General features: G+C 40.1%; 1 protein-coding gene across 1 annotated transcript; it reads left to right on the top strand.

The window, feature by feature from the left end:
* The first annotated feature begins 1,030 nt into the window (after positions 1-1,030).
* LOC148211753 (uncharacterized) lies at positions 1,031-2,980 on the top strand. The gene is made up of 4 exons (XM_088122907.1): positions 1,031-1,169; positions 1,269-2,078; positions 2,325-2,524; positions 2,762-2,980. Exons 1-4 carry the CDS (start codon positions 1,031-1,033, stop codon positions 2,900-2,902), a joined length of 1,290 nt encoding a protein of 429 aa, XP_087979033.1. The 3' UTR covers positions 2,903-2,980.
* Positions 2,981-22,264: the final 19,284 nt, after the last annotated feature.

The following is a 22,264-nucleotide window of genomic DNA, read 5'->3' as shown; positions in this document are numbered from 1 at the left end:
AATTAAAAAAATTTTTTTTTTTGAAAAGTTACGGTTTCTCATATATATTATTATTATTATTATTATTATTATTATTATTATATATATATGATTAAAATAACTTGTCACATCACTTTTATATATATATATATTATATATATATTATACTTAATTCTTTTTCAAAATTATCTCAACCCTTCATTCCTAATGATTAAGATCTAATGGTTTAAAATTAAACTTGATTTTTTTTACCATTTTCTTCCTTCTATTTAAACTAAACTTCTCATTCAAAATCAAACAACAATTCTCTTATTCTCAATCCTCCATAACTTCAAAAATTTCATTTTGCTAATCTCTCCAAGTTCTCAATTTTTCTTTCCATCTTATTTGTGAGAGAAAATTATTGTTGTGAGGATTGAAATTTTTGTGAGCTCAAATTTGTATATTTACTCTATTTGAGAGTTTGTAAGTGTGTGTTTCAAAATCTTCAACTCATTGTAACAGTGTGATCCTCACCGTGGAGAGGATCGTCTTTGCTCTTGTGAAGAGCAGTGTACCGGTTTAACTCCTACCATGGAAAGAGTCAGAATTTCAATTTACAACCCAAGAGGTGCTTGGGAAGTGGAGTAGGACAGTTGTGCCGAACCACTATAAAAATTCCCGGTGTCAAATTTCTCTAACTCTCTCTCTTATTTATTTTTGCAATTAATCTTAGAATTTGATTGTTTGCTTTAAATTTCTCTTGTTTGCCTTAGAATTCATTTTATCTTACTTTGTTAAAATTGCATACCTCAAAAAGTGTATTATTTTTGTTTAAATTGGACCCATTTATTAAAAAGATTATATTTTGTTAATTAAACCCTATTCACCCCCCCTCTAGGGTTGCCATACCGATCCAACAATTGGTATCAGAGCGAGGTTGCTCTACTTTGATAAACTTAATTGTTTTTGAGCTATGACAACTTTAGGTTTCATTCCTTTTACTGATAGTCAATCTATTACTAAGCCTCCTTTCTTTAATGGTAATAATTATAGTTATTGGAAAAATAGAATGAAATTTTTCTTGCTTTCTATTGGCTATGATTTGTGGGATGTTGTTGAAGAGGGATTTAAAATTCCAACAAAAGATGTTGATGGTGTTAGAGTTGTAAAGCCTAAAGAAGAATGGTCTATAATTGAAAAGAAAGCATGTTCTTTAAATGCTAAAGCTATTAATTGCTTGTTTTGTGCTTTGAATGAAGTTGAGTATAATAGGGTGTCTATTTGTAAAACCGCTAAGGATATATGAGATAAATTAGAAATTACTCATGAAGGAACTAGTCAAGTAAAAGAAACAAAGATTGACATGTTAGTTCATCAATATGAAATGTTTAAAATTGATGAAAATGAAGCTATTTCCGATATGTTTATTAGATTTACTAACATTGTCAATGCTTTAGAAGGACTTGGAAAAGAATATTCAAATCTTGAGAAGGTAAAGAAGCTCTTATGGTCCTTGCCTAAACAATGGGAGCCTAAAGTCACCGCCATTCAAGAGGCAAAGGATCTCAAGACTCTCTCCATGGACGAACTCATTGGTTCGTTGATGACACATGAGATAAAGATCAAGAAAAACATGGAGGATGAGAAGAAAAAGAAAGAGAAGAGCATAGCATTAAAGGCCATCACCTTGGAAGTTGACTCCGAAGGTGAGAATGCTCTTGATGAAGATGATGTGGCCTATCTCTCACGTAAGTATAAAAATTTCATCAAGAGAAAGAAACAATTCAAGAAGAATTTCTTCAACCAAAAAGAGTCAAAAAGTGAAAAGAGCAAAAAGGATGAGGTAATTTGTTATGAATGCAAAAAACCGGGTCATATTAGAACCGATTGTCCTCTTCTTAAATCATCCAAGAAATCCAAGAAGAAAGCAATGAAGGCTACTTGGGATGATAGTGATGAAAGTGGAAGTGAAAGTGAGAATGAAGAAGTGACCAACTTTTGCTTCATGGCTCATAGTGACAAGGAGGATGAACAAGATGAGGTAACTCTTGATCCCCTTTCTTATGATGAGTTGTTTGAAGCTTTTGAGAATATGCAAAATGATTTAGAAAAGCTTGGTTCTAAATATGTTATGCTTAAAAAGAAATACAATGTCTTAACTAGTGAAAATAAGTCTTTACTTGATGATATTGCTTGCTTAAAGAAAAATGAGCATGATGTTGTAAATATCTCTTGTGATAAGCATGTTCTTGATTGTGATGAGAAAAATACATTACTTGATAAAATTAGATTTCTTAAGCATGATGGCTGTGAAAAAGATAATTTGATTAAATTGCTTAAGAAAAATGAATCAAATGCTTTAGTGGAACTTGATAAGGCTAAAGATTCTATTAAAAAATTAACAATAGGTGCTCAAAGGTTGGACAAGATTATTGAAGTAGGTAAACCTTATGGTGATAAAAGAGGTTTAGGCTATATTGATGAATGCTCTACTCCTTCAAGTTCTAAAACTATCTTTGTTAAAGCATCTCCTAATATGCCCAAACTTGTTGCTCCTAAAGTTGTATCTAAACATGCTAAAATTAACTTTGTGCCTATATGTCATTATTGTGGTGTTGAAGGTCATATAAGACCTAAGTGCTTTAAATTAAAATATGCTCAAACTACTAGAAGAAATTTTTCTCAAAGAGCAAAGTTTCACAATGCTCCAAAAAAGATTTTCTCCAATAAAAGTAGGATGCATAAATTTGTTGTAAAAGATAATTCATTGCATAATATTGTTTGTTTTTCATGTGGCAAGTATGGACATAAATCTTATTCTTGTTACTTGTCTAAATCTTATGCTTTCAGTAAAAATGCAAAAATGAAATGGATCCCCAAGTTTGTTAATGCTAACCTTCTAGGACCCAAACAAGTATGGGTACCAAAGGATCAAATTTAAATTTTTGTGTTTGTAGGTTTGTTTGAAAGCTTCCAAGAAAAGTAAGTGGTACTTGGATAGTGGTTGCTCAAGGCACATGACGGGAGACCAATCTAAGTTTGTCCCTTTCTCCAAAAAGGATGGAGGTTTTGTAACCTTTGGTGATAACAAGAAAGGTAAAATAATAGGTAAGGGTAGTATAGGTAATGAATCTTCTATTTTGATTGAAGATGTACTTTTGGTTGATGGTTTAAAGCATGACTTACTTAGTATTAGTCAATTGTGTGATAAAGGATTTAGAGTTGTGCTTGATAAAAAGAATTGCATCATTGAAAATGCTAGTGATAGAAAAGTTTTATTTGTTGGAAATAGAGATGAAAATGTGTATACTATTGATTTGAATGATTGTCCTATTAATGATAAATGTTTATCGGTCTTGCATGATGATTCTTGGTTATGGCATAAAAGACTAGGACATGCTAGCATGCACTTAATTTCAAATATTTCCAAGAATTCTTTGGTTAGAGGTCTTCCCAAGTTTAAATTTGAAAAAGATAAAGTTTGTGATGCTTGTCAAATGGGTAAGCAAACCAAGTCTTCTTTCAAATCTAAAAATATGATCTCTACTACAAGACCCTTACAACTATTACACATGGACTTATTTGGCCCTTCTAGAATTGCTAGTTTTGGAGGGAATTATTATGCCTTTGTGATAGTTGATGATTTTTCAAGATTTACTTGGGTTTTGATGCTAAAACAAAAGAATGATGCTTTGAAAAGTTTTTCTAGTTTTGCCAAAAGAGTTCAAAATGAAAAAGAATTTTTGATTTCTAAAATTAGGAGTGATCATGGAGGAGAATTTGATAGTAATGCTTTTGAAAATTTTTGTGAAGAAAATGGATTTTCTCATAACTTCTCCGCTCCAAGAACTCCTCAACAAAACGGTGTGGTTGAAAGGAAAAATCGTACTTTGCAAGAATTTGCTAGGTCAATGTTACATGAGTATGGTTTACCTTCTTATTTTTGGGCGGAGGCCGTTAATACCGCTTGTTATGTTTTAAATAGAGTTTTAATTAGATCCTCTTTAGATAAAACTCCTTATGAAATTTGGGATAACAAAATTCCAAATATTGGATATTTTAAAGTTTTTGGTTGCAAATGCTTTATCTTGAACAACAAAGAAAGACTTGGAAAATTTGATTCTAAGACGGATGTCGGTATTTTCCTTGGTTATTGCTTTACTAGTAAAGCTTATAGAGTTTTCAATAAAAGAACCTTGGTAGTTGAGGAATCTATGCATGTGGTATTTGATGAATCTTTCAATGTTGTTTCTAATGATTCTTTTTGTAGTGATTCTTTAGAAAGAAATTTTGGAGATTTACTTGTTAGTGACAAAAGCAAAGAGATTGCTTCAAGTAACCAAGAAGTGAGCATCAACGAAAATAAGGTGGACGGTTTTTCATCCATGCCTAAGGAGTGGAAGTATGCTCCATCTCATCCTAAGGATTTAATTCTTGGTGATCCCGAACAAGGTGTGAAAACTCGTTCTTCCCTTAATATGTTTAATAACATTGCTTTTGTTTCTCAAATTGAACCAAAAAATTTTAAAGATGTCGAAAGTGATGAATTTTGGATTTTAGCTATGCAAGAAGAATTAAATCAATTTGAAAGAAACAAAGTTTGGGAATTAGTCCCTAGGCCTTCTAATGCTTCTATAATTGGGACTAAATGGGTCTTTAGAAATAAAATGGATGAAAATGGAAATATCAGTAGAAATAAAGCTAGACTTGTAGCTCAAGGTTATTGTCAAGAAGAAGGAATAGATTATGAGGAAACTTTTGCACCCGTTGCTAGATTAGAAGCCATTAGAATGTTACTTGTTTTTGCTTCTTATAAGAATTTTATTTTGTACCAAATGGATGTGAAAAGTGCTTTTTTAAATGGTTATATTATGGAAGAAGTTTATGTGGAACAACCTCCGGGTTTTGAAAGTTTTGATTTTCCAAATCATGTTTTTAAGTTGAAAAAGGCTCTTTATGGTTTAAAACAAGCTCCAAGAGCTTGGTATGATAGACTTAGTAATTTTCTTATTGAGAATGGTTTTAAAATGGGTAAAATTGACACTACTCTCTTTATTAAGTCTAAAGAAAATGATATGCTTCTAGTGCAAATATATGTGGATGATATTATTTTTGGTTCTACTAATCCTTCTATGTGTGAGGAATTTTCTAAATGCATGCATAATGAGTTTGAAATGAGTATGATGGGAGAACTTAGCTTCTTCCTTGGACTCCAAATCAAACAACTCAAGGATGGTATCTTCATAAGTCAAGAGAAATACACAAGGGATTTGCTCAAAAGGTTCAAATTCAATGAAGGTAAAATTGCCAAAACTCCTATGAGCACATCCACTAAGCTTGACAAAGATGAGAAAGGTAAATGTGTGGATGTAAAGACTTATCGAGGTATGATTGGCTCTTTACTTTATTTAACCGCTAGTAGACCCGATATTATGTTTAGTGTATGTGTTTGTGCTAGATTTCAATCTTGTCCTAAAGAATCTCATGTGCACGCCGTTAAAAGAATTTTTAAATATTTGCTTGGAACTATTGATTTAGGCTTGTGGTATCCTAGAAATGTTGAATTTAATTTGGTAGGATATTCCGATGCGGATTTTGCGGGTAGTTTACTTGACCGAAAGAGTACTAGTGGGACTTGCCAATTTCTTGGTAGTTCCTTAGTTTCTTGGTTTAGTAAAAAGCAAAATTCGGTTGCTTTATCAACTACCGAAGCAGAATATATTGCGGTTGCTAGTTGTTGTGCTCAAATTCTTTGGATGAAACAAACTCTTTGTGATTTTGGATTAAAGTTTGAAAATGTGCCTATATTTTGTGATAATACAAGTGCCATAAATTTGACTAAAAATCCTATACAACATTCCAGGACTAAGCATATTGATATTAGGCATCACTTTATAAGAGAGCATGTGCAAAACGGTCATATTACTCTTGAATTTGTAAGTTCAAATAATCAATTAGCGGATATTTTTACCAAGCCTTTAAATGAAGAATGCTTTTGCAAAATTAGGCTTGAGCTTGGTATTATTCGTTGTGATGCATTTTGATTTTGTATTTGTTATTTTTTAAATGCATATTGATAAGGAGAGCATTTATGCAAAATTGTGTTCATATTTTTAGGGGGAGCTTTTTATGTTATTAATTATTTTTTTTGTTCTTTTTGATGATTTCAAAGGGGGAGAAGTTTAAGAAAAATTTGTTCTAAAAATGTTCATGATTTATTGGTTTATTAATCCATGGATGTATCAATTGAGGGGGAGAAATTAATCTTTGAATGTTTTTTAAGTAAGTATGATATTTTGGATTTACTATGATGTCTATGTATTTTTCTTTGGAAGTTTGTCATCATCAAAAGGGGGGAGATTGTTGGCTTTTTGGCCTTAATCTCAAATTAATTAATTTTAATTAATTAATTAATTAATGTTTTGATGATAACAAACATAATTTTATTCATTGACATTTTGTGTATTTTAAAGTGTCCACAGTGTAGAGCTCGTTACAACGATTCCAATGACTGTTAGATCATCTAAATCGGAGCTCAAACGGAGAAGTTACGATCGAAACAAATTGGAAGGAAAAATACCCGAGAAGATGACGTGGACAGTTCGTAAGCTGACAAGTGACAAATTTCTTTTTAAAGTATATATATATATTGAAAAAAAATTAAAAAAAGAAGTCAAAAGTTACCGTTGGTAACTTTGTTAAAAAAAAAAAAATTTGTCACTTCACATTAAATGCTGTCAGTTTAAAAAAAAAATTAAAAAAAAAAATTTGAAAAGTTACCGTTTCTCACATATATATTATTATTATTATTATTATATATAATTAAAATAACTTGTCACATCACTTTTATATATATATATATATTTTATTTTATTTTATCATTATTATATATATATTATACTTAATTCTTTTTCAAAATTATCTCAACCCTTCATTCCTAATGATTAAGATCTAATGGTTTAAAATTAAACTTGATTTTTTCTTACCATTTTCTTCCCTCTATTTAAACTAAACTTCTCATTCAAAATCAAACAACAATTCTCTTATTCTCAATCTTCCATAACTTCAAAAATTTCATTTTGCTAATCTCTCCAAGTTCTCAATTTTTCTTTCCATCTTATTTGTGAGAGAAAATTATTGTTGTGAGAATTGAAATTTTTGTGAGCTCAAATTTGTATATTTACTCTATTTGAGAGTTTGCAAGTGTGTGTTTCAAAATCTTCAACTCATTATAACGGTGTGATCCTCACCGTGGAGAGGATCGTCTTTGCTCTTGTGAAGAGCAGTGTACCGGTTTGACTCCTACCGTGGAAAGAGTCAGAATTTCAATTTACAACCCAAGAGGTGCTTGGGAAGTGGAGTAGGATAGTTGTGCCGAACCACTATAAAAATTCCCGGTGTCAAATTTCTCTAACTCTCTCTCTTATTTATTTTTGCAATTAATCTTAGAATTTGATTGTTTGCTTTAAATTTCTCTTATTTGCCTTAGAATTCATTTTATCTTACTTTGTTAAAATTGCATATCTCAAAAAGTGTATTATTTTTGTTTAAATTGGGCCCATTTATTAAAAAGATTATATTTTGTTAATTAAACCCTATTCACCCCCCTCTAGGGTTGCATACCGATCCAACAGAATCGCCATTCACCTCGGACGTTTTGGAAGCACCGATCCCTCCGAAGTTCAAAGCTCCTACCGTGAAACCTTATGATGGGTCGAAGGACCCTAAGGATTATGTTGAGGTCTTTGAGGGCCTCATGGATTTTCAAGCGGCATCAGACGCAATCAAATGTCGCGCCTTTCAGATCGCGCTTACTGGTAGCGCGCGTTTGTGGTATCGGAGACTGCCAACCAGGTCGATCTCGACCTACTCTCAGCTGAGAAGGGAGTTCCTCGCCCAGTTCTCTTCTCGGCACTATGACAAAAAGATAGCGACCCATCTCGCCACCATCAGGCAGAAGGAAGGTGAGACGCTACGGGAGTATGTCACCAGGTTCCAGGAGGAACAATTGAAGGTCGCACACTGCTCCGACGACTCGGCCATGTGCTACTTTCTCACCGGCCTGGCCGACGAAGCCCTCACGGTGAAGCTAGGAGAGGAGGCTCCGGCAACCTTCGCCGAAGTGCTACAAAAGGCGAAGAAAGTCATCGACGGGCAGAAGCTCCTCCGAACCAAAACCGGCCGACCAGAGAGAAAAATCGACCGGGGCAGAAGTGGAAAAGATACAGGAAAGGCGGATCCCAAGTCCAAGGACGAGGGACCTTTCTCCAGTGGCCGAGCTGAGTATCGTAGGGCGGAGAACGGACCCACCAGGAGCCGACCTTACGAACGCTTCACCCCGACCACTATTCCAATCTCCGAGATCCTAACGAACATCGAGGAGTCTGGAATGGAAAGACTCCTCAAACGACCTGAGAAGCTTCGGGGAGCCCCGAAGAGGCGCAGCAAGGACAAGTATTGCCGCTTTCATCGGGAGCACGGCCATAACACGTCAGATTGCTGGGAATTAAAGCGCCAAGTAGAGGATCTTATTCAAGATGGCTACTTCAAGAAATTTGTGGGGAAGCCCAGGACCAGCTCGGCAGAAAAGAAGGAAGAGAGGAAGCGTTCGAGGACGCCGCCCCGGCGCACTGACCGACCTGCGGTCATCAATACCATTTTCGGATGGCCAAGCGGGGGCCAGTCCGGACATAAAAGAAAGGAGTTAGCTCGTGCAGCCAGGCGCGAGGTGTGCATCATCAAGGAGCAGAGGCCGACCTGCCCAATCACCTTCGACAGTGCAGACTTGGAGGAGGTCCACCTGCCCCACAATGATGCACTTGTGATCGCTCCCTTGATTGATCATGTGGTGGTCAGAAGGGTACTAGTAGACGGGGGCGCGTCTGCTAACATCCTGTCCCTACCAACATACCTTGCCCTGGGTTGGACAAGGTCGCAATTGAAGAAAAGCCCGACACCACTAGTTGGGTTCTCTGGAGAGTCGGTCACCCCAGAGGGTTGCATCGACTTGCCGGTCACATTTGGGCAAGAAAAAACACAGGTCACCCAAATGGCCGAGTTCGTGGTGATTGACGGTAGATCGGCCTATAACGCCATCTTTGGGAGACCCATCATCCACTCATTTCGGGCCGTTCCCTCAACACTTCATCAAGTTTTGAAGAATTCCACCCCTAATGGCATGGGCACAGTCCGAGGAGAGCAAACCGCTTCGAGGGAATGCTATGCCTCCGCACTCAAAGGGTCATCGGTATGCGCCCTCGAAGGTCAAGCCAGTGGGGATGGGCCGCTCGAGTTCGAGGCCGACCTGCCGAGAAGGGAGTTTTTCGCGCCTACTGAGGAGCTCGAGCTTGTTCCTCTGCTTAGTCCCGAGAAACAGGTAAGCATAGGAACTAAGCTGGGGGCCACCGACAGAAAGGAGCTAATCCACTTCCTCAGGTCCAACTCGGACGTCTTTGCATGGTCTCATGAGGACATGTCTGGCATTGACCCGAAGATTATGACGCATCGCCTCAGCATAGACCCGTCATTCCGACCTGTAAAACAAAAAAGAAGACCTATAAACAAGGAGAGGAGTGATGTAATTGTTGAGGAAGTAAACAAACTATTGAAAGCTGAATACATAAGAGAAATTTTGTATCCCGAGTGGCTCTCCAATGTTGTATTAGTTAAAAAATCTAACGGGAAGTGGAAAATGTGCGTAGACTTTACGAACCTAAACAAGGCATGCCCGAAAGACTGCTTCCCACTGCCTAGGATCGATCAGCTCGTGGACGCCACAGTCGGGCACGAACTGCTCACCTTCATGGATGCCTACTCTAGGTACAACCAAATCAATATGCATGTCCCAGATCAAGATCATACCGCATTCATAACAGACCAAGGTCTGTATTGTTACAAGGTCATGCCCTTCGGTTTAAAGAACGCAGGAGCGACCTACCAGAGAATGGTGAACAAAATGTTCGCCAAGCAGATCGACCAGAATATGGAAGTGTATGTGGACGACATGCTTGTCAAGAGCAAGCAGTCTAAGTCGCATCTTTCCGATCTGACCGAAGCCTTCGAGGTTCTAAGGACATATCAAATGAAGCTCAACCCAGCTAAGTGTGCCTTTGGAGTCTCTTCGGGAAAATTCCTTGGCTTCATGGTGAACAACCGGGGGATCGAGGCCAACCCCGAAAAGATTAAAGCCGTGCTCGAGATGGGAGCACCCAAAACGCTGAAGCAGCTTCAATGCCTCAATGGCAGGATTGCAGCCCTGAACCGGTTTGGTTCAAGGTCGACAGATAAGTGCCTTCCTTTCTTCAAAATCCTACGAAAGAAAGGGCCGTTTCAATGGACAGCGGAATGCGAACAAGCATTTCAGCAGTTGAAGAGTTACCTCTGCTCGGCACCTTTGCTCGCCAAGCCCCTGCCAGGGGCGAAGCTCCAGTTGTACTTAGCAGTGTCTGACAGCGCCATCAACTCGGCTCTAATCAGGCAAGAGGAAACGCGGCAAAGCCCAATCTACTACACAAGCAAGGCTATGGCCGAGGCCGAGACCAGATACCCTCAAATGGAAAAGTTGGCTCTCACTTTAGTCACCTCGGCCCAACGGCTTAGACCATACTTCCAAGCCCATACTGTGGTGGTGCTCACTAATTTGCCCCTAAAAAACATCTTCCATAAGCCAGAAGCTTCTGGACGCCTGATGAAGTGGGCAATGGAGTTGAGTGAGTATGACATCCAGTTTGAACCTAGAACTGCGTTGAAAGAACAAGCAATGGCAGATTTCATAGCCGAGCTCACACCACCTTCCGAGCTGAGCGAGCCCGACCTACCGTGGACAATCTATGTCGACGGATCCTCCAATGAGAGGGGGTGCGGGACCGGGGTTCTCTTGCTCGGACCAGGAGGCGAGCGATTTGAATATGCCTTGTGGTTCGGCTTCCGAACTTCTAATAACGAGGCTGTGTACGAAGCACTTATTGCCGGTCTGCGAATCGCTAGAGCATTGGGGGCCTCTTGTGTTAAGGTCTTCAGCGACTCCCAGCTGGTTGTGAGCCAGATCAAGGAAGAGTACCAAGCCAGAGACTCCCGAATGGAGAAGTATTTGGGCAAGGTCAGATTATACCTCGCCCAGTTTCGAACTTATGAAGTAAGCCGGGTTTCCCGAGCAGAAAATTCTAATGCCGACGCCTTGGCCAAGTTAGCATCAGCGTACGAGTTACCGACTTGGCCAGGTCGATCCCCGTTGAGATCTTGGATAATCCCTCGATCTTGGAGCCAGATCTGATAGAGATTGGCGCTCTAGAGCCCTCATGGATGGACCCGATTATGGACTTCATTAGGGGCAATTCACCACAAGACCCCAAGGAGCGCAGAAAGTTAGCGAGGAAGGCAGCTCGGTTCGTAGTCTGAGGTGGAGCGTTGTACCGACGCGGTTTTTTCCTGCCTCTACTGAGATGCCTAACCCCTGAAGAGGGCCTATACGTCCTCAGAGAAATCCACGAGGGAGTATGCGGCAATCACTCAGGCGCCCGGTCGCTGTCGGCCAAGGTGGTCCGACAAGGATACTATTGGCCGACTCTCAGCCAGGACGCCAAGAAGTTCGTTAGAACTTGCGACAATTGCCAATGCTACGGAAATGTAATCCACCAACCTCTCGAGCTGCTCACCCCCATCTCGGTCCCGTGGCCATTCGCGCAGTGGGGGGTAGACATTATTGGTCCTTTCCCTTTGGGCAAAGGTCAGACCAAGTTCGCTGTGGTTGCTGTGGATTACTTCACAAAGTGGGCCGAGGCCGAGGCGCTCTCCCACATAACGGAATCCAGAATCACGTCCTTCGTATGGACAAATATCATATGTCGTTTTGGTATACTGAAGGCCATTGTGACAGACAATGGGAAGCAGTTCGACAACGCGAAGTTCAAAGATTTTTGCAGCAAGCTTGGCATAAGTCACCTTAGCTCGTCCTCTGCACATCCGCAAGCAAATGGGCAGGTGGAGGCAGTCAATAAGATCATCAAGCGAGGCATCAAACTTAGACTGGACTCTAGGAAAGGCCGGTGGGCCGAAGAGCTACCAGAGGTTCTATGGTCATACCGGACCACCCAAAGAGAGTCGACGGGTGAGATCCCATTCTCTCTGGCCTTTGGCTTTGAAGCTGTTGTCCCGGTTGAGATCGGCATGCCATCTGACAGAGTAGAGCGTTACGAGCCCACAGTAAATGGGGAAGAGCTGCTCCTCAACCTCGACTTATTAGAAGAAATAAGAGAAATGACCCAGCTACGCCTGACGGAATATCAAGGCAGAATGGCCAGACATTACAACGCCCGCGTTCGACCTCCAACCTTCCAAGTCGGACATCTGGTCTTAAGGAAGGCCCAAACCCATGTGGGTACCCTTGACCCGAACTGGGAGGGGCCGTTTGAAGTCAAGGGAATAGTCCGACCTGGGACGTACATATTGGCCGATCTGAAAGGAGACGTCTTCGCGCACCCATGGAACGTGGAACACCTGAAGCGTTATTACCCTTGAAATGCCAAAATGGTTCTCAATGGACCTGTGAAAACTTTTTCAATAGGATTATGGTCGGAATAGATGTGGTGATTTAATTTCATGACTCCGAGTTCGACCAGAAATTAAATGGGGGTTACGGACTCCCACACGATCAAATTCCAGCAGTCGGTTAAAATTCAATCCTCCAAAACCTAAGGGTACGAGGTGCGATGCCAAAACCACTGATGAACTTAAAATTCAAACCTTCAAGGTAAAGGGGCGATGTGAAAAGTTCATAATGATCAAGCCTCTGAACCTAAGGGTACGAGGTGCGATATGAAGGACAGCTACGGACTTAAGATTCTAGCCTTTTAACGTTTTTTTTAAGTTATAGGTGCGATGTTAAAAGTCCAGAGTTGGTGCAATGCATCGAATACTAGACAGAGATTTGAATTCAAAATTTTAATACTTTTAATGGAAGGCGCGACCTCAAAGGTAAAAGGTGCGAGGTGACGTTGGCTACAAAGTTTAAAGAAAAAGCAAAGAAAGGAGCGATGTTGCCAACACCAAAGTAAAAACGAATAAGAGCTTCTTCATTGAATGGAGAGCAGAGCCAAGGCTTATAGGCCTTGCAGCTCTGCCCTAACGCTTACAAACAAAAGAGAAGAGAAGAAAGACAGAGAAAGGCCTCAGCTGCTCCCGAGGTGAGGGGAACGTTCGCCTTGCGACCCCAAGAGGGTGATCTCCTAAGAGCCTGCTTGAGGAGCGTCCTCCTGAGTGGTGCCGACCTGGTCCTCTTTGAGATCGGAGTAGTCAGAGTCCAGGTCTCTGACATACTTATTCACCAACGGTTGGGGGCCAGGGGTGCCGTTAAGCCCAGAAGCCCACTGCTCGGCATACCTCTTCTTCAGACCACTGAGATCGATCTGAAGGTCAGGCATGTCGGAGGTAATGCCCTTCATGAGGAACTTGAAGCCCGCGTCAGAAAAGTCTTTGGCAAATTCGTCGAAGTCAGGATGTTGCCTGAAAGACTCCTCCAACAGGGCTTCGTTGCTGAGACGCTCATTCGCCGTCTCTAGCTCGGTAGTCGCACGCTTCAGCTCCTCGTCCTTCGCTTCAAGCGCCTGAAGCATGTCGTTCTTCTCCTTGAGGAGTTGGAACTTCTCCTTCTTCAGGCCCTTGGTGATAGCATGGGCAGCTCGGAGCTGGGCCTTGCGCCTGTCCTCTTCCTTCTTCAACAGCTCGGCCTTGGCCTCCACCTCGGCCTTCAGAGTGTCCACCTCAGAGTGAGCCCTTAGCAGCTCATCCTTCATGGTGGAGGAAGTAGCCTCCAAGGCAGCAGAGAATTCCTCTTTCTCCCTGGCCGCCAGAACTTCCCTCCCATCCAGCTCGGCCTTTACAGCTAGGGCCGATTGAATGGAAGCAACAAACGCCTGAGAAAAACACCAAGAAGAAAATTAGACCGAGCTACCTGTTAGGTAAATTGAGCAAAATGAAGAAACCAATCTCACCTCAGCATTGTAGTCAATGGTTCTCTGCAGAACGGACCCCGGGTCACTTACAAATTTAGACGCTCTTCTGAGGCAGCAGTCCAAACTTGCAGCTGAGATGCGGGACACCTGGTCCCTCACCCTAGAACTTGACGGTTCAATTCTGAACCATGCTGTCACATCGGACGTCCCGCCCATCCTGGCTTCAGGATCGTTCACCCGGTCTACGAAGCTCGCAGGCAGGACCCCACAGGCTCCGACCTCCAAGGGGGAGGTGGTTTTCTTCTTCTTCTTCCTCCACTTCAGAGGGGCCCCCTCCCCCACCTCCTCGCCCAAGGGCGAGACGTCCACCGCCTCGGTCTGACCCCTTGGACGCTTCTCCCGCGAAGGACCTCCAGAAGACTCCAGCTCGATCACTGGGGTTGGATCTTCTGAGGCTGGCCCTGCCACAGCGAGAGCTGCAAGTTCCGAACTCTGGGCAGCCTCGAGAGCATGGGCTCGGCCCTTGGACTTGCGCTTTACGTTACTCACAAATCCGCACACCATGGCTGCGAAACAAAGAACAGAGAGTCAGCATAAAGTTAGAGGAAAATGGGGGGTAGCAAGCTCGGCATACCTAGTTTGGAGTTCGGCCTTAAAGTTTCGATGGGACGAACTACAGGGTTGTAATCTAACAGCCCGGACTCGAGCAGCAGTTGGTCGATCACCAAGGTTCTGACCTTCCTGCCCCTCGAAAAGTGCTCCTTGTAGTATTTCAGCGTGTCGAAGGAAGCTTGAGTAAGCTCAGGAACTGGCCTGATTGATACTGCACAAGGCAAAATCTGAGTTAGACCTGAATAACAAGAAAGAAAGCTTATCATAAAAAGCAAGAACTACTCCGTACCTAGGTTCCCAAACCTAGTGGGAACGTCAAAGAAGGAACGACCTGACTCGTCCTTTGCTAGCCATTCCCCAGAAGCGTAGAACCACTTCCTCACCCATCATTTGATGGAGGTTGGCCCCTTAACTATACCTCCTGCACCTTTCCTTGCGCACATATAGTACCGACCCTGCTTCTTGGCTATCCTTTTCACTTTGAAGCACGCGAGGAGCTGGTCAACATCCAATAGCTCGGCCTCTTCATTGTCCCGAGCTCGTAACCAAAAAAGAATGGCCAAAGCAAAAATGACACCCCACCCATTGGGGGCCATTTGAGCCGGAGCCAGCCCAGTTCGGAAAAGAAACTCTTGGACGAAAGGGTGAAGGGTAAGTTTGAGACCGTACTCAAACATTTTGAAGTAGAGAGTGACCCATCCTTCTGGAGGATTGTCAGCTCTCTCCCCTTCCTCCGGAATCCTAAGGAGGATGTTTTCAGGGATAGCGAACCCCCTACGAAGGGGTCCGAGGTAGTGCTCGGGTATCCTAGAAGGGTATTCCAAACCCTGACACGAGGTGGAAGCATCACTATCCTCCCCATCGTCGGAGAACCTAAAGTTTTCTATCTCCTCGAGCTCGGACTCTAGCCTACGAGCTAAATCCTCATCGGATCCTAAGTCGCTACTAAAGGAGGACGACATGGAAACTATGCTCGAAAGAGAAAGTGAGGGAAGAGACCGATCTACCAAAGGTTCGAGCTGCCTTCAGATCGAACTCCCAGAATTCAGGAAGCGTAAGGTATGACCTGAAGGATTGGCGGTATTTATAGCTCATCGAAAAAATTTCCCCACCGTATACGTGTAATCAACGTGCGGCTAGGATCTTCCCAAAATCCGAAGCGTCGGAATATTTGAATATTTCGACGATAAATCTACCGCAACAGTTGTATTTTTCCACGAATAGGAAGTCGCCGCGTGTCCAAAGCGAATCGAATGAACTTCTCTGTCAGGTCGAAATCGAACCGGACAGAGAGGGGGCCGATGTTTGGGGGAGAAAATACCCTGGACATGTGGAGGATAGCTATTGGTGTTTCAAGATGACTCATGAGTCATGCCCAACTCGAACCGCCGAGATTACCACCACTAGCATTGACAGGTGCTAAGTATAAGGGCCGAGGTGCGACCTGGTCAAGGTCCGATCTATCGGGAAGCTCGGCGGGTCCGATGTGAGCCACTGTCAGTGGCGTGATTATCGGGTGTAACCGTCGGTCCCGAGATTACCGGGTGTAACCGTCGGTCCCGAGATTACTAGGTGTAACCGTCGCGAGATTAACGAGACTACCACCCATAAGTAGAGGACCTCACTCCACACTCAGGTATGGTTTTTTACCTCGAACTAAACTGGGAATCCGACCTATACTGACTTGGGCGTCGGAGTGTTCACCTTTTTGTGTAGGTCCGCCCAAATGTTCAGGTCGGTCCGGAGACCGGGTTCGAGCTACGATCAGAAAAACACTGTTGTGCATATTCTTGCATAAACAATAAGATACATTTTTGCTCTCTTAGTTTGAACTAATCTAAACAATCCTTGACCTAACATAATGTTGACATAGGAAATTAACATGTTGGTTGGACTTTATGACTTGTAAATTTTAACATACGTGACAAAATATCTTAATAAAATATTATTTTGTACTCATTAGGCTAATGATGTCAGCCTCATTCACCTTCCTCTTCTCTTCTTCTCCCTCTTCTCCAACTAACTTTGCCACTGTCGTCCGACGCTTAACCACCATTCATATGACTCTCATCGCCATGCTACTAGCAACCATCACACCCATGCCAACCCTTCTCTCTCCTTCTAGAATTGATGATCGGAAGATTCTGAAATAGAGTTGGAATCAAATCTAGAATGAAAACAAAGTGTTTGAATGAGAAACTGGAACGAACAATTGTTGCTCATTCATTCCAGATCTAGAACAAACACGTTACAGTCGACGAACGAGGAACGAACACATTCCATATGGAACAAACAAGTTGTCCATTCTACCATTTGTTCGATAAGGAATGAGTTCATTTCAAATTTGGAACGAATTCTTCCAAATCTAAAAAAGGAGAGAGGATGTTAGGCACATGGGTGGTGTGGTAGCGAGCGCCGTACGACAGAAAGCGACAACAACGATAAAGTCTATGTAGAAAGGATGAATAAGAAGAGAAGAAAAGAGGAGGAATGAGAATGAGGTAGCCACATCATTAGTCAAATCAATAGAAAATAATAGTTAATATATTAAGATATTTGGGACCTAAGTTAAAATTATCATGTAGTCCAATCAACATGTAATTGCCATGTCAAGCAATCATTGGTCAACCAATAGTCAAATGAGTCCAAGGAATATTTAGAATATTTTTAGACCTCAAAGACATTTTAGTAAGATTTTCAACAATTAACTCAGTCGGTAGAAGATTTTCATGGTGTCCCTTTTGAAACCTTAAGAATCAAATAAACAATAAGCTCAAACTTCAAAGACCAAAAATTTATTTTACTCCAGCCAATTAAGTAGTTAAAAAAAAATTAAAAAGAGAGTTATTCAAGAGAAAATTTTTCCTCTCTTGTGTGTTCTTGAGTTAAGAGAACCAAGTTTTTTCTATCAACCTTGTGAGATTTAGAGTGAAATATGAGTGTAGGGGTCATCAATATTTCTAACAAAGTGATATTAGATCGAAGGTTAAAAAAATGTCATCCAATTACATATTTAAGCCTCAATTTCATTGTTTTGAAAAGGAAAGAGTTATAGACATTGGATTAAGCAAATGAAGGTTTTTATGTGGATCTTAAGATCTTTGAGACGTTGCTAAAAGAGGATATTTGGATCTGTGACGTGAGAAAGAGTCTTTCGCAACTCAATGAGTTGAAAGATCGTAAAGAAATATAAAAATTAATGTGTTTGTGAATTACCTAGCTGTAGATGAAAATAGCTTTGAAAGAATTTTAGGAGCCTCAATTGCAAAAGCAATATGACATACGTTACAGATTCTTCACGAAGAATAAGAAAAGTAAAAAAATAGTAAGATTGCAAACACTTCAAGTTGAATTTGATATAATTAAACAAAACACTTTCTCCCTGATCCCAATTACACAAAATACTCTCTCAAAGCAAATACCGCTAAGTTAACTAAAGCTGGTATACCAGTCTTAAAGTATTTCAATTGAGATGATTAAAACTCAAGACCATAGACTCTTTTTATAGCATTTGGAGCACACTCCCTCTTTGTACTTTTCCAATGTGGGACAACTTCTAGCATGTGGAGCACACTCCATTGTTTTTCCAGGGACAAAATTCAAGTCTAATATTTTACCAAAACCCAACAAATTTCACTTTGGCACAAGATATTGAAGAATTCACAGCTTCTACTACACTCATTGTTTACACCGACAATAATATAATTCTCAGTTCAAAGAACAATAACCTACTTCACCATAAAATTAGACCACTTGGAATGTCGCCTTCCAAGATTTTTCTTCCTCATCACATGTCGATAAATCCTGCTGCAATTTATGATGCAACTTCCACCTACTTGACTCACCTGGAAGTTTTTTAGCCATCGACATAATTTCCACCACACACACCTTGCATAATCGCCAAGTCAATGTCCATGTGTAAATTTGTGGAACCACTAACATCACATCCTCTATCATGGTAAAACGGGAATATCATGAGGATGATTTCTATCTCTCTTCAAAGGAAGAGATCATCATCTCCCTTAACGAGAGCACACTGTCAGCATCGGGCCCAGAGTCCTTTGACGAACCAACTCTATTAGGACAATCTTTTTTCATGTGTCCAGACTATGTGGCATCCTCAGCAATAAGTTTTCTTTTGCACGAAGTCTTTCTTCTTCTTCCAATTGCTAGCTACTAGTGCTGAATTTTCATGTGAAATACGCCCGTCACTATTAGCCTTCTTTCCTCTGACAACGGTTTATTAGTAGCCTCGACAAAATTTAAAATATCCTTTTTATACATCAAGATCGGCTTCATATGTTCATAAGAAGGTGGAAGTACAAGATAAGCCTGAGTGCCTTATATTCGTCATCAATCTTCACTTTGATCACCTTCAACTCAAAGATGGTGCTATTGAGATTACTCAAATGATCTGAAATTTCATATCTTCCTTCGTTCGCAACATGTGAAACTGCTCCTTCAGTTACAGTCGATTTGAGATGTCCTTCGCCTGATACAACACTTCGATCTTCTTCCAAAGTTCTTTGGCTGTCGAAATTCCATGCATATTTACAAGAATATTCTTAGCCAAACTTGTTCGATTAGCACTTATAGCCATCAAATCCATTTCCTCCCAATATTCCTTACTCATACTAGACTTCTTAGAACCTCTGCTAGAACCACCGTTGGACTGCACTAGACCACCATCACTAGTTAGCTTTTCAGAAGCACATTCCCTTAGTCTTCCTTTCAACGCCTTATGTAACCCAGATTATATTAGCACATTTTGACTTGCATTTGCCACAAGCCAAAGTTGATCATTTCATCAAATTTCTCCACGTCAATCTTCACTGGACTTATAAAAAATGACATTTTTGCTTCACACTCCTAGCGAATCTGTAAATAGTGAAGAACCCACATTTTTCACAGAACCGTAACTCGATTCAATAAATCTTTTCTGATGTGGAAGTTCAGACAATACTGCAACTACAAAGCATACTAAAAAATTCTAAAATCTACAAACCTAAAACTTTGATACCACTTGATGGGAAAAAACTCATCTATTTCTACCGTAGGATTAAGCAGAAAATAATTCAGAAATTAAAAGAAATAACAACAACAAGGAAAATACAAGAATTAACGTGGAAAACTCCAAATCGGAGAAAAAACCACGACTCACAAGAGAAAATCCACTATGTGAAAAATTATTACAATCATATAAATTTCTCTCCCGGACCCCAATTACATAAAATACTCTCTCAAAGCAAATATCACTGAGTTAAGCTGGTATACCAGTCTTGAAGTATTTCAATTGAGATGATTAAAATCCAAGACCATGGGCTCTTTTTATAGCACTTATAACACACTCCCTCCTTGTACTTTTCCGATGTTAGACAACTTCTAGCATTTGGAGAACACTCCTTCTTTGTGTTTTTTTGATGTGGGACAAAATTCAATTATAGAATTTTGCCAAAACCCAATAGAATGTTTCAAACATGCAAGATTAAAACAAAGCTTACATAGGACACAATGCACTCAACAATTGTAGAGTAAAAACACTCAATTTTATTAATACATCCAAAAGTATGTATTTTCAAGATGAGTCCAAAATACAAAGACGATTTTTTTTCCTAAAGATGATAATTATTTTTTACTCTTGAGATTGATTCACATCAACATTGATAGAATTGGAAGATTATCAAAAAGCTTTTTACTAGAAAAAGATACAAGGTCAAAGAACCATTAAACTGATATATTTGGATCCCATGTGGTCTGGTGAATAATAAAGGGCTAAAAAAAGATAATCAATACTTCATCTTCTTTCGTATGATTGATCATTCTAGGTATAAAGTATCTTTACCTAATGAAATAGAAGTTTAAAAGCACTTAAAAAGTTCAAGAACGATGAATTAAGTTAAAGAAACAATTAGGTAAGTCTATCAATATACTACGATCAAATCGTAATGACCTAACATTTAATAAAGTTGGTTAGCATATAACAAGAGGAAAATTCATAAGGAAATCGATACGAATGAATATAAACTTAGTTCTTTGAAGACAAAGGAAAAGTTTAATCAGTAGAAATTTCAAAAAATATATTAAAAGGAGGGGAGGCTAATTAAAATATCAATTTTTGTGGTGGATATATTTTTTAAAAATAAAAAAGGGCAAGATTCAAGGTATTTTTTAGAGCCCAACCCAATTGTTTCAACTATAAATTTATTTAATTAGAACAACCTTTACTAAATAATGAATACAATCATGAAATATTTTAGTTGAGTTGATTCAGGTTATTTGGGTCATTCAAAATATTGTATAATAAAAAAAGTAAATGCTAATATCTTAAACATTTATTTACATATTTTGTAACATTAAAATCAAGATCATAAATCACTATTTATTTATATATGGTGAAAAATTACATTCCAAAAACCTAAAAAGTTATTTTTAAAAGGTGTGGGAGAATAAATAATCATAACGAATTATTAAAGGAAACAAAATTAAAACAAACTGTCCATATATAATTTTCAATATCATTTCAATTTGGCCGCTTGAAATTAATTAGCAATATAGGATTGAACCCATTCTCGAAAATCTTCTTCTATTCCAAATCAACCACTACTCTTCTAAAAAATATCGTAGTTTTGTTTATGCCACATTGCCCAACACATAACTAGAAAAAGATGAAAAATGTCCTTAGTAAATTTTCCGTTAAAGCCCATATCAGGTGCCATAGACATAATAGTTGTTGATCATTCCATATTAAGGGAAAGGTTTGGACCCTCATAACTTCTTACTTCTTTATTTGCATTTCCAAACTTAGTAGAGGGGGATTTCATCTTCTACTTCCCATCTTATGCAGTTATGATTTACTTCCATGACCCTTCTAAGCAAAGTTGTGTGAGAAAACAAAATTTTATTATACGATCTAAGCATGGAAGTAGGTCAAAGAACTACCAAGTTATTTCAAATTACTTGGATCCATGATATGAGATTCCAAACTTTCTGTACTAGAATCTGTGGTTTGAGTCTTCTTGAACTATGCAACTTAGACCAAAGATGGACAATACTATCTATCAGATGGAGAATAGAAGGCTAAAGAAGCATAGTGTTACAAGGGTGAAAACGAGTATAATGTGACTAGGCATATGTGGCCTAGACCATATGCACATCGACAAAAGATAAGATCAAAGTGTGACAAGGGCAACATACTGGAGCCAAGTTACACGATGCGGCGGGCATGGGCAATGCACTTTGCAAGCGCTGGGCGTAGGAGGGCATTGAGCAAGCCTCACGACATGCAACTAGATGAGCGCATGCGAAGGACACGTAGGTGGCAGGCAAAGGCAAGTGCATGTAGGTGGACACACACCCATGCACATGGGATCCGACAGGCACGCGCACAATTGGGCACGACATCTTGTGCACACGGGCAGGCAGACGCATGCATGAACGAATAAGTGCAGGTGCGTGCTGAAATGTGTTGGCAGACACGATGCTGTGGGCAGATGGTGCACACTGCACACTCTTAAGGCATTGGGTATACTTAAATGGGAGCACAAACGTGGAGTGCAAAGTAATAAGTTGCGAACTTAGATTTAGTCATGAATGGAGTAAGTCACTCTTGAGAGTAGTTCAACATACCTTGAGAATAGGTCCTATATACTATTAATAGGGAGTAGTTGAGAGACTTGGGGAGGTATGCTAAAGGAGTGGAGTTCACTCCAACTAAAGACTAAATTTAGGAGTGTCTAAATTTA

The sequence above is a fragment of the Momordica charantia genome, assembly GCF_013281855.1.
Source record: "Momordica charantia cultivar OHB3-1 chromosome 4 unlocalized genomic scaffold, Mcharantia_2.0 BLBB01000004.1, whole genome shotgun sequence".
Taxonomy (NCBI): domain Eukaryota; kingdom Viridiplantae; phylum Streptophyta; class Magnoliopsida; order Cucurbitales; family Cucurbitaceae; genus Momordica; species Momordica charantia.
This window is presented reverse-complemented; position numbering and strand designations above follow the sequence as displayed.